The following is a 16,579-nucleotide window of genomic DNA, read 5'->3' as shown; positions in this document are numbered from 1 at the left end:
TGTGCTCAAACCATCTCCTCTTTGAAGGTAGTCCATTGTTCAGCTCCTATTTTTCCCACCAAACATTGGTTCCAGTCTATCCAGTCCAGCTCTGTTCTTGCCCCATTGAAGTCCGCTCTGTGACAGTTGTTTATTCTTACTCTGGATTGACCAATATCCTTTTCCACTGTACTCCTAAACCTTTAATACAATGATCACTGTCTGCTAAATGTTCCCCTTCTGTCACTTGACCCACTTGGCCCACCTCATTCCCAAGAACCAGGTCTAGCAGTGCCTCCTTTCTTGTTGGACTGGACACATAATGCTGTAGGAAATTCTCCTGAACACAACCTAGGAAAGCTTGTCCCTCACTGCTCCTTACACTACCACGATCACAGTTTATATACGGGTAATTAAAGTCCCCCATTATAACTACTCTATGATATTTACACCTCTGTAATTTCCTTGCAGATTTGTTCCTCTATATCCTTCCCACTAGCTGGTGGTCTATACATTACACCGAGCAATGTAAATGCACCCTTCTTATTCCTTAGCCCTAGCCAAATCGATTCTGTCCTTGAATCCTCTGACACATTCTCTTTCTCCAGTACTGCAATAGACTCCTTAACCAAAAATGCCACCCCTCCTCCATTTTTCCCTTTCCTATCTTTTCTAAACACCTTGTAACCAGGAATATTTAACACCCAGATCTGCCCTTCCTTAGGTCAGGTCTCTGTTATCGCCACATCATAATCTCACAAGACAATCTGTTCCTGTAACTCCCCAATTTTATTAACTATATTCCGTTCATTCACATACATGCAGTGTAATCCTGATTTAGACTTCATTTCTTGCTACCTTACTCCGACTCCATCTATTAACTTACTATTCTCTATTTTAGTGCTATCTGCCTCTCCCAACATTCTGTTCACCCTCGTATTACCTTCTATTGTTCTCTCCTGGTTCCCACACCCCTGCTGCGTTAGTTTCAACCTTCCCCAACAGCACTAGCAAAATGACTCTCAAGGAACTCAGTCCCAGCTCTGTTCAGGTGCAACCAGTCAATCGCGCTCTGCACCTGTGGGAATCCCAAGATCCGGGCGAATCCAGTGGCCTTTGCATTCTGGCTGTCCCAGTACCAGGTGAAATGTACAAAGTTGTGTGCCTTCGAGAAGATGGCAGCCATGACCTCATGGATGCATTTGTGGGTGGTGGCTTGTGATATTGCACAGAAGACACCTGTGGAGCCCTGAAAGGAGCCACTGGCATAGAAATTGAGCACCATGGTCACTTTCACAGCCACTGGCAGTGGATGCCCTCCATGTCCCCTTGGTGCCAAGTCCTGCAGTAAGTGGCAGATGTGAGCGACCAGGTCCCTAGACATGCACAGTCATCAGCGACACTGGTTCTTGGTCATCTGCAGGAATGACAAGTAGAGTCTATAGACACTGGGTGTCGCTAGGTGCCAACCAGCTGCTCCTCGGCAGTGTTTGCAGAAGCCCCTGTTGCCCCTTCTTCCTGAGGTTGCTGTTCCTGCCTTTGCACGGCCAAGCGTCTCAGCTGCTCTCTCCTCCATCTTCTTCACTCTCTGTAGGCCATCAGGCATACAACTAGGTCACCATACTCCATGCTCCTGATGTGGTCCTCCTGCAGCATGAAAGAGAGAGAGACACAGTTAGCATGGGCATACTTAGCACCTTTCCTGGCCCTTTGTGGCCGTCCCTTAATACTTCCCGGAGAGTGATGGCCACCCCTCGGATGGCCAGAGGTGAGTGCGCTACATGGCTGTCCTGTCAACCTGCTACATGGGGACACTGGTTCAAACCAGGATGCTGAGATTGCAAGGGGCTGTGAGCGCCTCCAGCAGTGACTGCTACATGGCCAGTGTTGTCAAGACAATTGTACAACGTGTGCAGTCCAACACTTTCTCTGCGGCCTAGTAAAGTGGTCGCGGACTCGCAGTCTGTGCCGGGGTGGGGGTGGGGGCGGGGTGTGGTGTGTGGGGGAGGGTAAGGTCTGGAGCGCTTGGTGGCACTTTGGTGCCTTTGCGTTGCTTGCGTGGGCGGGCAGGCTAGGAGACCCACCCCAATCATCTTACTGTGGCTGTCTAAGTTGCAGAGGAATAGTCAGTTTATACACGTGTCCCTACTGTGTAGCCACTTCCCTCACCCACCCTGCCCCCCCCACCTCGATTTCTTGTGCACGGGATCGAACGCCAGGGCAGCAGTTGCCCCTCACACCACCGACAACAGCAACAGTTGCCTCCGAGGCTGGGCAGCAGTTGCACCCCCTCACCCCCAGACAACAGTCACCTCTGTGGCAGGCCGGCACTTCACCCCAGTCCCCGAGACCCTGAAGCCTGCCAAGAAACAGACGGCCCTGGCAAGCTCTGCAGAACAATGCTGTTCATTCACCTCCAGTTCCCCCAAAGTGAAGGTTGCCAAGTGCACTTCACCTGTATGCTGTTGAGAAACACGTCGACATGCTTTCCCGCTGCCTTGGACGGATGATCCAGCGGGGGTCCAAGAGCCTGGCGGGATGGCCTTTTAATGATATGCTGATGTATTACACTGAGCTCCCTGACGAGCGTTAGTGGGAAACGTGGCCCGCCATTGGCAGGCTGAGTGGACGATCGCAACCTGCCTTCCCACTGTCGTGAAACTAATTGTGCCATATTGTCCGTGCACACCACCCAACACGGCCACTGCCAGCGGGCACGGAAAATTCCACCCTATGGTTGGAGATTAGGAATAACAAGGGTCCAAATTCAAAGGTGGGAGTATTTTATTGGCTCCATATCAGTGGATATACCATTGAACAAAACATTAAGCAAGAAATAATTTGAGCATTAACAAAGCCAATGTAGTCTTCGTATACACTGAAACAATCAAACTGGCAAAGACGCTCTGGAAAATGAGTTTGTAGAATGCTTTCCTGACCATTTCCTGGAACATTATGTTATGGTTCGAACAAGGGATAAAGCGATTTTAGATCTAGTATTGTGCAATGAGGTAGGTTCAATTAGTCATCTCATGCTATAAGATCCTCTGGGAAGAAAATAATCATAGTACATTTGAATTCCATATTAAGTTTGAAAGTGACATACTCTAGTCCCAAACTATGCTAAAATAAAGGTTAGTTGTTTGGTAGTACAGAACTTGAGTATTGCTGAAAGAAGAGACATGTTACCACAGCTTTTCGTATTGCAGTCATCAGGACAGCTCACAGGAATTTCCCAACAGTAATGGGAGAACAACAGTTCATACTGCATGAGAAGGGAGTGCTGATTGGTTGGCAAGTGTACTCTAATTGGTGGAGGCATTGCCATGGATAATGCAGCATGTCACAGTTAAATGCCCAGCTTTGTTCAAATTCAAAAAGAGCAGTTAAACTCTGATTGGTCAAGGCATTGCCCTGGGGAATGAACCAGGGAATGATTGTTCTCTAAGCTTTTGTTTCATTGAAAAAGGTGCAATATGTGGACATGTTGCTTTTGTCTGCAAAGGACACAGCCTTAGTGTGAATATATGTGACTTCTAGCATGCATAAATGAACCATGCTGCAAGTCTGACTGACAATCTTAAATTGGTCTTCAATGTCATTCTTAGCTAAATCATGATTGTCTAGCAGGTATTGTCCAATCACAGAATCACATCTAATGTTGGACACTATGAGCAGAATTTTCCTTGCCCACTGGCATCGGACATAATGGCGGGTGTGAGTGTACAATATGGTGAGAAGGCCAAAAGCCAGTTTCACGTCACTGTGAAATACATTTGCAACTGTCTGCTCCACCCATCAATAGCAGGCTGCATTGCCTGCTGTTGGACATTGGGAACTTTATTGTAATACATCTGCATATCATTATAAGACTAGCTCACTGGAATCATCCCCACATGTCAAATTTACTGCACGTGTTATTGGGAAAACACGGCAGTGCAGAACACGTCTGGACAAGTGTGACGTGCAAAAGTTGGGACTTACCGTCAGCACCTTGCTCACATTGTGGACATCCGAGGAGCAGAAGATGCTGAAGCCCAACAGCAACAGGATCCTCCATCGCATGTTGTATGGATTCTCATGGACATGGCTCCATTACAAAGCAGCTCATGGAAGGTAGAAAACACCATTGAGGGTCTGCTTCGGCACTTCAGTGCCTTGGCCATGGTCTGCTACAGATGATTGCCAAGGGGGTGGAGTAGAAGGTCCAGCTATGATTGGGGGAGGAAGATGTACTGAGGGTGGGGCAGGTGTGGTGAGAGAGGAAGGTCTAGGTCTGACTGGGAGAGGAAAGTGTAATGGGGTGCGGGGGCATGAAGTTGGGAGGGGAGGAAATGAAAGTGTCAGTGGGGGTTGAGATTGGGAGGGGGAAACAAAGGTATCGGTGGGGTGAGGTTGGGAGGCGAGGTAACAAAGGTGTTAGGGGTTGGGTGAGGTTGGGGGAGGGAGTACAGGGAGGAGGGGTTAACAGGGGAGAATACATAACTGGGCAGGTAGGTGTAAGGGGGAGGAAGGTGTAAGCAATGGAGGGGCCAAGGAGTCCTGTGGGGAGGGGGAAAGAGTTTGGGGGGAGGAAGGAGTAAGGCTGGAGGAAGAGGGTGGAGGATGGATTCAGGAATGGGGAAGGTGTAGTGGGGGAGGAATCCGGTGATGCAGGGGAGGAGTTCCACAAGGGGAAAGAGTTCCAAGGGGTGGGGATGTCCAGGTGAATGTGCAAGGGAGAGGTCTGTAGAGCCAATGACTGCCTCCTGGGGAGCAAAATGAGGGTGTGTATGGTAGGCGGGAATGGTGACAATGACAGAGGACTAAGTGAGGCAGTAGGGTGGGAAGGTGAGAGTGCAACAGGAATGGTAGAAGGGAAGGCAAAGGTAGTTGGTGGGGACTTGGAGGCAGACATGGATCCTGGGGGTGGGAAGGAGGAGGTCAGAGATGTTAATGTGGATGGGAGTGGGATTTTCGGGAAGGTAGGGAACATGCACGTTTACCTGGACATCCTTGAAAGAAAAGGATTGTAGTTGGTAGGTGATGGTGGGGAGGTGGAAGGTGATGCCAGCGGCATCGACAGCGATGGGGGAAAGGAAATTGGTGACTGGGGGAGGGGAAATAACAGCGGACCTGAGGAAGAATGTTAAATGCATGGTGCTTGCAAATCTGAAAGTGAAGAGAGACTCGTGGTAGGCAGGAACAGGTGCTGCATGGGAGTGTTGGGCGGAGATGCAGGTCAGCTCAGATGGACAGATGAAAGAGAGCCCCAGCAGGTAGCATGGAAAATGCTCAGGACATTGCAATTTGTTGCGCCCTGGCAGGGTGAGTACCATGTTGGCATTGGGCATTTAACCCAGCAGGTAGCCTTAGCCTTTGAGGCCCTCCCCCGCCGCCAAATCTTACTGTCGTGACTGCATTGAATCATGTTGGGCATTTTTCCTCCGCTGGGTGGACAAGCAGATAGTGCCCATGCTTAGATCAGCCTGAGTGGTTCATGAGGAGATGAGTTCTCCCCCGCACCATATATTTTTCTTAGTCGCACATGACTAGTCTGGGGGCAACCTGCAGGAGACGCAGCTTGGCGCATACTTAGAATTCCAGCACATGTCCGATTCATGGTGATGAGATGGTAGAAGAGGAGCCTCAAGATGTCATGGCCAAGAACCATCTGTTGCCCTCAACGCTACATGTAGTTGCACATCCTTGCTACGGGAGCAAAGACAGTGTGCTTCCTAAAGTGATGTACGCAGCATGTGTCCAAGGTGGCCGTTGGGGGGGTTGGGAGCAGGCGCACTATTTTTGTGTGAATGATCAGCAGTAGCAGGGAGAGGAGGCACTGGAGGCCTGATATGGCCCACTGTGGTTGTGATGTGGTGTGCGCATGCAGAGCCCATGTGCAATTTGCTATAATAAATGGTGTTCTCTCTTTCTCAGGAGAAAAATGCTCATAATGTGTTGGAGCGTTCGAGGACTGGAGGCGGCCAGGCACAGCTCCTCGTCTTAAGCAGATTCAAGCAGGAGGCCCTTGAGCTGGAGAGGCGCCATGCACCCAGGTCAACTGGTGTCGGTGAGGCTGGGGTGGAATGGCCAGGTACTTGCGGCCAACAGTGAGATCCGCAATGTCCTCCCAACATCCATAGCACTGATGTTTGTTACATTTGTTATTGTTGCAACATTGCTCGGTCAGAGAGTGATTGAGTCAGAGGTGTGGAGCACAGAAAAAGGCCCTTCGGCCCATCGAGGATGCTGGGGTCAAACACGTACCTAAGTATTCTAATCCCATTTTCCAGCACTAGGCCCATAGCCTTGCATGCAATGGCATTGCAAATGCACATCCAAATATCTTTTACATGTTAGGAGGATTTCTACATCTACCACACTTCCAGGCAGTGCCTTCCAGATTCCCACCACCCTCTCTGTGCAAAAGTTGCTCATCACATCCCCTGTAAACCTCCTGCCTCCTCCCTTAAATCCATGTTCCCTGGTTATTGATCCCTCTGCCAAGGGGAGAAGCTCTTTTATGTCTACCCTATCTATGCCCCTCATAAGTTTATACACCTCAATCATGCCACCCTCAATCTCCTCTGCTCCAGGGGAAATAACCCCAGTCTATGCTATCTCTCCTCATAAGTGAAGCTCTCCAGGCCAGTCAACATCCTGGTAAACGTCCTCTGCACTCTCTCTACTCCAATCACATCCCTCCCATAAAGCACATTTCAGAACTGCACACAGCACTGTAGCTGTGGCCTAAGCAGCGTTTCTGCAGTTCGAACATTACCTCCCTGCTCCTATATTCTGTGCCTCGGCTAATAAAGGTAAGTATGCCATATACCTTTTTAAACACCTTATCTACCTGTCTCGCTACCTTAAGGAATCAGTCGACGTGCACACCAAGGTCCCTCTGAACCTTGTTAATTCCAAGGGTCCTACCAATCATCGTGTATTCCCGTGCCTTATTTGTCCTGCCCAAGTGCATCACCTCACACTTATCCACATTAAATTCCATTTGGCATTCATCAACCCATCTGACCAGCCTGTCTATATCCACCTGTGATGTAAGGCTATCCTCCTCACTATTTGCCACCCAACCAATCTTCGTGCTCATTGGTTCTGGAAGGTTGAGCACATAATAAGCCAGGGGGAAAGGGATGAGGTTTGTCACTGTGTGCACGCTAACTGATCCACTGTCCTTATTGTTCACTTCAGCATCAGAGCATGGTGGGCAGGAGGAGCTGCAGATGCCCCTCTCACAGCTGAGGGCCCTTGAGTCTCACCTGCGTCACACCATTTCTGCCAGGCAGGCACCAGCGCAGATACTAGCACCTCAGTGGGCATTGGAACATCGGCTAGTGTCCCAGGGCACGGTGGAGAGGGCACTTCACATTCACTGGAGGAGCTGGCAGAGACAGAGAGTGCCCATGGCACCAGCAGTCAGAGTACTGAAGGGACCAGGCACATGCTCAGTTGGTGCCTGATGATGTGCCTCTGGAGTCGTCCGCAATGCAGCAGCTGCAAGAAATGTGGCCGGGTGTGTAGGAGCATCTGGGAATGATACATGAGGCTGTGCGTCACTTGGTGTCTGTGGAAGAGTCCACGCGGATCATCACTGATGCAATGAGCCTCATGGCCGAGCATCATGCTTCCTCCATGGAGAGAGTGGCGACTCTCATGGAGAGGTTCCTCCAGGAGAACAATCAGGTCATCCTGGGATAAACTCGGACCTGCAAGCCCTCACAGTGCCAGTGGCCACAGCTGGTCAGTGCCAATGTGGGAGATGGTGTGGGCTTCAAGCTTCCCAGCTCGTTGCCCATCCATCCACGGTGAGCAGGGAGGTCCGAGGTGACCTCACATCAGTGCAGCAGCTGCCTATCGTATCTGTGGACTCCTCTCACGGCGCTCCAGGTGAGGGCACCAGCTGCTCTGCCCCTCTCCCAGTGACCGCTTCATCAGGTGAGGTTGCGATGATTGGAGAGATACCAGCTGTGGAACTGGCAGCTCCCTCCCAGGCGGGCCCAGCACAGGCTCCACGGGCCAGAGGACAGCCGCCAAGGTCATCGAAGCCAACAGGTCAGCAGAGTTAGCAGGCTGTCTTAGGTGCCACTCCGAGAGATGGGGCAGCAGCAAGACGTAGCACCCACAAACGTAAATATAAGGCACACTAGGTATACCATGGGTTTCTCACTGGTGCTTTTCAGTTGGCCTGAGATTAGGTCCTTATAATTTCTTTTTGCTTGATTACAGTATTGTTTTACAATTGGGAGAACATCTGATGTTAAAATTAAAAAGAGAGTGGCTCGTTTGTTCTACATGTGTATGTTTAAGAAAACTGACATGAGTGTTTGTTTGGACATTCAAATTTATGTACAAGGCCCTTACTTCCTGCTGATGACCTGGCAGATTTAGCACTTAGGTGTCGAGTATGGATACGCCAGGCAAGGCTTGTCCTGCAGATCCAGTTGTGTTGTGCTAGCTGAAGGTTTGTTAGATTAAAGTCTCCCAGGTTTCCCTGCCTCCTTGGTGAAATCTTGGGTCAGTGCCAACCGCCTCAGCATTCCCCTGTGCATGCTCATGCTCGGAATCACTACTGGACTCATCGTGTGCAGCCACAGACACTGAGTCAGAGTCTTCATCGTCCACTGTGTCCCCTCTTTGCAGAGCTAGATTGCGGAGAGCACAGCATGCAACCACTATCACCGAGACAGGATCTGGATTGTATTGGAGTGCGCCCCCTGAGTGCTCCAGGCATCAGAAGTGCATCTTGAGAAGACCGATGGTTCTCTCAACCACAACCCTTGTGGAGGCCTGGCTCCTATTGTAACGCTGCTCAGCTTCTGTTCTTGGATGGCGGAGAGGTGTCATGAGTCACCTTCTGAGGGGATAGCCCTTGTAACCCAGCAGCCACCCATCAAGCTGGGCTGGAGCACTGAAGAGCCCCGGCACCTGGGAGTGTCTGAGGATGTAAGCATCGTGGGAGCCTTGCACAGACTTGTAGAATCTACATCCTGTGATCACACATTATCTGCACGTTCACAGAGTGGAAGCCCTTCCTGTTGACGAAGGCACCGGGCTCACCTGCTGGCGCCTTGATGGCCACATGTGTGCATTCGATTGCACACTGGATGTGGGGGAAGCCAGCAATGGCAGCGAAGGCTCTGGCTCACTCGGTCTGGCTTGTCTGGTCCCAATGGTAGTGGATGAAGGTCAATGCACGCCTGAACAGTGCGTCTGTAATCTGCTTGACACAAATGTGGAAAGCTGATAGGGAGACATCGCAAAGGTCACCCACCAAGCCCTGGAAGGAGCCAGAGGCATAGAAGTTGAGGGCAGTTGTATCCTTCAGAACCACTGGCATAGGGTGTCCACCCACACAGGAGAGATCTCAGGGCCAATCATTTTACAGATATAATTGACTGTCTCCCTTGAGAGTTGGAGCCTCCTTCGGCACTGCACCTCAGTCATATTGAGATAGCTGCTTCGCCGCCTGTATACCCTGGCAGCAGGATAGTGGCATCTTCTGTGACCCCTTCCACCTTGGACTACCGCTTGGCCCTGCGCCCCTTGTGCATGCACCTGTCCTCCCAAAGGTGGCTCCCCTGGAGGCTGAATGTGCACTCCTGGCCTCCTCCTCATTCTAGCCCTTCCTTCCTCCTCAGAGGAGCTGCCTCCAGTGGACGTGTCAGATCCTATACCCAGGCTAAGGGGAGGCCTCTGAAAAGCTGCAGGCCCAATAAAGATTACTGCCTGCAGAGTGCTGACTTGAAGGTTCAAACAACACAGAAAGCCGCTGGAATTCATTCTGAACTATTGCAGATCACACCAGCAAGTTTAAAATACTTTCTCCAATAAATACTCCACAAAGCGGATTGATGACCCCACTGAGCCCTCTGATCCTGCCCGTGGATGAGGTTCATAAAAAAGTCTCTTACCCACCTGCCCAGCGTGCCCATGCACTGACCTGAAGATCACACAGGGGCCTGAAAATCACAGGCAATTGATGCCTAAAGGACCTTAACCAGCCCATTAATTAATGGCAGGCGCGCGTCGAACTTCATCATGCGCCCGTCCAGTGAAATATCTCAATGGCGCATGGTGACGTCGGGACGCTCGCCCAACATCATCACAGCATATCAAACTGAAAATTCTGCCCAAGATGTTCCCCTGGCCATTGAGTCAGCCAATACTGAATGCTGATGGCTTCAGTCCTTCAACATTAACTCTGTCCTCGCAGACTGAGATCATTTGGAACTCTCTCTCTCAAAGGACAGCCCAGGTTGCAATAGCAGTTGTGTGTCCCTTAAATTGGAGCCCATCTTCTCACAGCTAGTGGACAACCATAAAATGGCACAGCTTTGCGAAAAAGGAATATGCTTCTTGTGCATTTCCGGTTTCGATCAATGCTTCTTTTCCTAGATAAGGTAGCTTATATTTAGGGTTGAGTAAGCCTTTCTTTCAAAAGATGAACCACATATGATCTACATTTGAACATACTACCTGCTCCCCTTGTAACAATTACACTTCTGTTGTATTTTGTACTTTTCTTTTGCCGCGAATGTCCCTGAGTGTCTGGAAGTAAAAGGAGTCATTAACAGCTATCGCATTGAGTGTTTTTGAGACGTAACAGTAAAGCCTAGCTTCCTGCTGCAATTTTTTAATTGAAAAGAAGGTTCAGTTTTAGCATGGTTTCATTGAACTATACGCAAATTAAACTCAGCCCTCATGTCTAGATTTCTTTTGATTCATACTTATGAGCACCATCTCCTGTTATGTAGTATTCATCGTGAATACGTTTACGGCTTTAAAGTCCAATGGGCGTTTCTTTGGCAGGTAATTTGCCAATAACCGATGACACCATAGGCTGAATAAAGACCCATATCGACACCTGTGAAAGGAGCACGACATTATTCCTCATGCCTGGTCACACTGTGAATCGCAACCTTTGCGAGACTGATCGCTCCAGAACAGTGGATCTCTGTCAACCAGCATGTTATTTAGCCTGAGATGGTCTCTAGTATCAATCTGCATTGGAGCAGTGTGTGTTATTGGATGCGATTCAGCAATCCAGAGAAACAGTTTCAGCAACAGTAAGTTAAATGTTGCACACTTCTGGGCAAAAATTAACAGCGGTAGGACAAAATATTAAAATTGTTCATTGTAATTTTCTTTTCCAAGACAGGATACTGAAAAATGGCACTCTGGAGGGTGGATTTACTTACACAAAGAAAGCGATACCAGAGAATGTCACAGGCACCTTGCCACTGGTCAAAGGTTTTGTCGCTACAGCAGTTGCTGTGATATGTTTTGGTAGTAATTTTGTTCCAGTGAAGAAAATTGATACAGGAGATGGTAAGTAATCTCCCAGCCTGATCCTAATACAGGTGCCGTATTGTCTGTTAAGAAAATCTAGGTTACAATATATTTGTTGTCATATGAGCCTTTACAATGTGCTCATTTTCATAAGCATTTTAACATTTTTTTGTGCAGACGTAACTGGCTTCACATCATTGGCCACCTCATTGCACATCTTTATTCACAAAGACTTGCTAAAATGCCGTCTCTATTATTTCTCACGGATAACATGCGGTATGTTTTTTAAATTGTTCTGCCTGCCCCACTGATTGCTGAAAGGTATTCTTGCTGAGGATTGTCACCCTGGTACTTCATCCAAGCTGGCCAGTATATATGTGACAAGCAAGGCAATACATGTCAATTAGCTTCTAAATTGATTGCTGTCCATGTGCATTGTACTACACCTTTGTGTATCCGACATATTTCAGGAATCCAGGAACAACTAAAACAGGTAGGACCACAGCTGTATTCTGGCCAAAACTCATCTCCTGAATGGACCCTCAATTTTACGGGAACATGCGCCATATGCCCTATTGGGAGTGCACATTGCTCATTTCTTTCTAAGCAGCAGTGGACCCCAGATGTAGCACATGTGGATCTCTGCATAGGTATGAATAAAGCTTTAGGCAAGAAGTGTGTAAAATATCTCAGGAGTAGAAATAAAGGAAATGCATTTTACAAGCTTTGTTCTCGCTTTCAATGTGTTTCATTCAATGGGTGTTATTTAATTCCCTCCCCCGAGGTGGATTTGGTGGCTGGGGCGGGGGGATGCATTTAACCAGGTGGGAGGGTGCTGGGTGGGACCATGCCTCCTTCCCAACTGCCCTGGTTAAGTCCAGGGTGGGAAGGCTCACGGACGGCCTTCCTGCCCTCCTGCCAATTCAACTAGTGGAGGGGGGCAGTCACCGCATGGAGGCCTGAAAAGCAAACTGTCAGGTGTACATACGAATGTATGAAATAGGAGCAGAATTAGGCCATTCAGCCCCTCAAGCCTGCTCTGCCAATCAATAAGATCATGGCTAATCTGTTTGTGTTTCAAGTTCCACATTCCCATCTACCCCCAAGGGAACCTTTGATTCCCTTACCTAATAAGAATTTATCTTCCTCGACTTTAAAAATATTTAATGACCCCACCTCCATCACCTTCTGAGGAAGAGAGTTCCAAAAGCGTAAAACCCTGGTTTGCTCATCGGCTTCTGGGATGGGGGTTAGGTCCCTTGTTCAAAGGCACTCATTGCTTGATTGAGGTACCTGGCATCAGGATGTTTAGGGAGGGTAGTGGTGGGGGTGCTGAGAATCACTCCCTGTTCTTGCTGCCAACTTCCTCCTGTGATTCCACCCCCACACCCGCCCCCACCCCCCCCCCCCCACCCCCCCCACAACCCCGACCCCCATCCCATTCTCACACACCTGTGGTCTCAGTCCCTTGCTAACCCTGGGCCTCTGGTGGGTGCATTGGTTGCAGCTACCACTGCTCCCATTGGCACTGCCTGCAATGGGCAGCTGCCAGCCTCTGATTGGGATTGGGGTTTGGGATTTGCACCCTTGGGGTCCTTGAGCCCCAGGAAGGCCCACAGCTGGCCAGGGAGAGCCTCAATTTCCTGGATTAGATGCTACTTAATGGCCAGAATTTTCTGTCTGTCAGGTGGGCGGGCCCGACCCAATCTCTGGCGGGCGGGGAGCCGATCCCCACCCGAGAAGTGGGTCCCACCACCATTTTAATTGGCCCGCCCAGCGTGACATCTGGTCGGAAGCAGGTTGGAGAATTCCCCAAAAGCATGTGCACGAAAGAGTACACATCTCCCTGAGGCTAAGTGCTGCCTCAGGGAGATCACTGACACTTTTAAAAATGTTAAAAATAGAAAAAAAAATCCTTAACATGTCCATTAGACCTGGAAATTGCACTGTGTGGATTACCCATCTCAGAATTCCAAGCCTCTGACCAGCTCTTGTAACCACAGTATTTATTTGGCTAGCCCAGTTCAGTTTCTGGCCAATGGTAAGCCCCCAGGATATTGATGGTGGGGATTCAGCTCTTCTTGAAGATATCATTGCTTGGCACTTGTGTGGAACATATGCCACTAGCCATACTTTGGCCGAAGCCTGAATGTTGCCCAGGTCTTGCTGCATTTGGACATGGACTGCTTCAATGTGACAATGTCACATGAGATGGGACATGCTTATAAATTACACTAAAACTTTATTAAACTGTTTAAAACCCTGAATGAAACCTCCCGCCTGTGGGATAGTGGGATAGCTCTATTTGCCGCTGGGGCTCCTGGCCTGCCCACCAACCTTAAGGTTGGATGGGCAGGTCCTTTAATTGTTTAAATGATCCTGTCAATGGCCTCAATTGGCCATTGACAGGTCGGCGGGCGGACAGCTGATTTTGCTGCGGGCCCGCCTTCCTGAAGATTTAAATGGGGCGGGATGACGTCGGGGGTTCCCCCTGACATCATCCCGCATCATTTTAGGCATCGGCGAGCGGGCCCTGCCCCCTGCTCACCGACAGCAAAATTCTGCCCAATGGGTTTGGTGGGCACATAAAGGTATTGTGTTCATACCACTATACCCTCTTCTGGTAACTGAACAAGAAAAAGATACTAGAACAAGAAAGAAAGGACTTGCATTTATATAACACCTTTTGTGACCTCAGGACATCAAAAAGGCACTTTACAGCCAACAAAATACTTTGGAAGTATAGCACTGATGTAATGTAGGAAACATTAGGAGAGCCACCTTCTTGAATCACTGCAGTTTATATGGTAGGTGCTGTAAGGAAAGGAGTTCAAGGATTTTGTTCCAGTTATGACAAAGGAACAGAGATATAGTTCCAAGTCAAGATGATGTGAGACTTGGAGAGGAAGTTGCAGGTAATGGTGTTCCCATGCATCTGCTGCCCTTATTCTTCTAGGTAGTAGAAGTAATGGGTTTGGAAGATGCTGTCAAATAATTACTTGGTGACTTGCTGCTGTTCATCATGTAGATGTACAGTACAGCCATGGTACACCAGTGGTGGACTGAGTGAACATTTAAAGTGGTGAATGGGGTACTAATAAATAGGGTTGCTTTGTCCTGGATGGTGTCAATCTTCAAGTGTTGTTGGATCTGCGTACATCCAGTGCTCATGTGGAGTATTCCATCACATTCCTGACTCTTGTCTTGTAGATGGTGGACAGGCTTTGGGAGTCAGGAGATGAATTACCCATCTCAGAATTCCCAGCCTCTGACTAGCTCTTGTAACCACAATATTTATTTGGCTAGCCCAGTTCAGTTTCTGGCCAATGGTAAGCCCCCAGGATATTGATGGTGGGGATTCAGCTCTTCTTGGAGATATCATTACTTGGCACTTGTGTGGAACAAATGCCACGAGCCACACTTTGGCCGAAGCCTGAATGTTGCCCAGGTCTTGCTGTATTTGGACATGGACTGCTTCAGTGTTTGAGAAGTTGCAAATGTTGCTGAACATTGTGCAACCGTCAGCGATCACCCCCACTTCTGACCTTATGATGGAAGGAAGATCATTGATGAAGCAGCTGAAGATGAATGAGATTAGGACAAAATCCACACAGCGTAATTTCCAGGTCTAAAACATAAACCAAGGAATTGTGAAGTCGAAAGTAAAGTTGTGACACAGAAAATAAAGAACCTGAGTTATGTTTGAAGGTGATTTACAGAAATTGTATTGCAACACACAGTAAAAATAAGTCAGATATAAATCATTCAACCACACTTGGCTGAAGTTCACTTTTTTGGGGACAACATAAACTCAACTGTTTTTGTTAAAGTCTGGTATTATCACTCAGTATTAATAAAAACAAATGTTATAATTTTCTGGTCAGCAGTTACTTCTGTACAAAAAAGTCTTATCACAGATCATGAACTAACAGTTTAGTCAATGCTTGTAAAAGGTATTCAAAAACCACTCTTGATCCATGCACATTGTTTTTTAGTACATTGCATTAACAAATCTTGCTGAGGTCTTGAACTCTGTATTTTACAGGTCTGTTTTTCCAGTGGATCTTTTGTACGGCAGTCTGGGTTGTCTCACTAGTGGTCCATCTAATCCAACAGTGTCCACAGTTTTGGCCTCTCACGATGCTGGGTGGATTTTTGTGGGCTACAGGTATGATTAATTGCTAGTTGATTTACTTATATACTTGGAACAAAAAAAATCCTTTCTTTATGTGACAGGGGTTTGGATGTGTTACTTACTTGTGGCCTGGAGTAAAACCCACAGCTGAGTTTCTTCCCCTTACTAGGGCACTGAGGCCAACAGTAACACTCCTACCTCAACATGGACTAGGGAGTCAAATAAAGAATAACAGCAGCATATCAGAAATCTATAATGGAACATGTAAAAAAACAAGATGTTTTTGATTTTGTTATTTCCATTTTTATTTTAGGAAACATCACAGTTATTCCCATATTGAAAACTGTTGGTCTTGGCATGGGAGTTTTAATCTGGGCTACTTTTAGCCTTTTAATGGGCTGGGCTAGTTCAAGGTAGGTAAATACCTTTATTTGGAATTAATATTCACTTAGTACATCATGTAATAAATAAGTTGTGAAAATGTACCTTATTGGCAAAGAATTCTGCAGTCAGTGCAGTATTCAATCGCATAGCAAACCAAAATCATCCAGAGTTTCAGAGTGACTTTGACTGTGGAGCAAAGAATTAGGAATTGGTTAGGCTTCACATAAGGCTCGAGGTTAAGAGAAGCTTCTTTTACCTAAAAGGGCACAATAGGCATGAGAAATGTATGTTCGGTTCAAGCTGAGGCAATAAGCTACTGTGAGGAAGAACTATTTGTTCTGGAGAAGCACTGAGATAGATACAGACTAGGAGCCACAAATTCAGGGATCCTGCTCCACTGGCGCAAGTGCAGTGAAACAGAATGCCCATCATTGCAGATGTAGACCTAGTCCTAAATCGTGGGTACAGGATCATTCACATACTTGGAGTCGGCACCCAGAGTTTGTAAGAGCACTCCAGTGACTCACGACATCATCCACCTAGAAGTTGGCAATGGCATAGTGGTATTGTCACTTGACTAGTAATCCAGAGACCCAGAATAATGCTCTGAGGGACCTGGGTTTGAATCCTGCCATGGCAGATGCTGGAATTTGAATTCAATAAAAAAAAATCTGGAATTAAAAGTCTAATGATGGCCATGAAACCATTGTCAATTGTTGTAAAAACCCATCTGGTTCACTAATGTCCTTTAGGGAAGGAAATCTGCCACCCTTACCTGGTCTGGTGTACATG

The 16,579-nt window shown here is 47.9% G+C and overlaps 1 protein-coding gene across 1 annotated transcript in view; it reads left to right on the top strand.

Moving 5' to 3' along the window:
• Positions 1 to 1,659: 1,659 nt before the first annotated feature.
• LOC121274009 (transmembrane protein 144-like) overlaps positions 1,660 to 16,579 on the top strand; it is an 81,215-nt gene continuing 66,295 nt past the window's right edge. The window contains exons 1-8 of the mRNA XM_041181175.1: positions 1,660 to 1,747; positions 2,303 to 2,436; positions 5,899 to 5,985; positions 8,206 to 8,275; positions 10,734 to 10,788; positions 11,138 to 11,307; positions 15,314 to 15,436; positions 15,717 to 15,816. Coding sequence (XP_041037109.1) covers positions 1,660 to 1,747; positions 2,303 to 2,436; positions 5,899 to 5,985; positions 8,206 to 8,275; positions 10,734 to 10,788; positions 11,138 to 11,307; positions 15,314 to 15,436; positions 15,717 to 15,816 — 827 coding nt within the window. The remainder of the gene's footprint in view (positions 1,748 to 2,302; positions 2,437 to 5,898; positions 5,986 to 8,205; positions 8,276 to 10,733; positions 10,789 to 11,137; positions 11,308 to 15,313; positions 15,437 to 15,716; positions 15,817 to 16,579) is intronic.

This window comes from Carcharodon carcharias, chromosome 1, assembly GCF_017639515.1.
Source record: "Carcharodon carcharias isolate sCarCar2 chromosome 1, sCarCar2.pri, whole genome shotgun sequence".
Taxonomy (NCBI): Eukaryota; Metazoa; Chordata; class Chondrichthyes; order Lamniformes; family Lamnidae; genus Carcharodon; species Carcharodon carcharias.
This window is presented reverse-complemented; position numbering and strand designations above follow the sequence as displayed.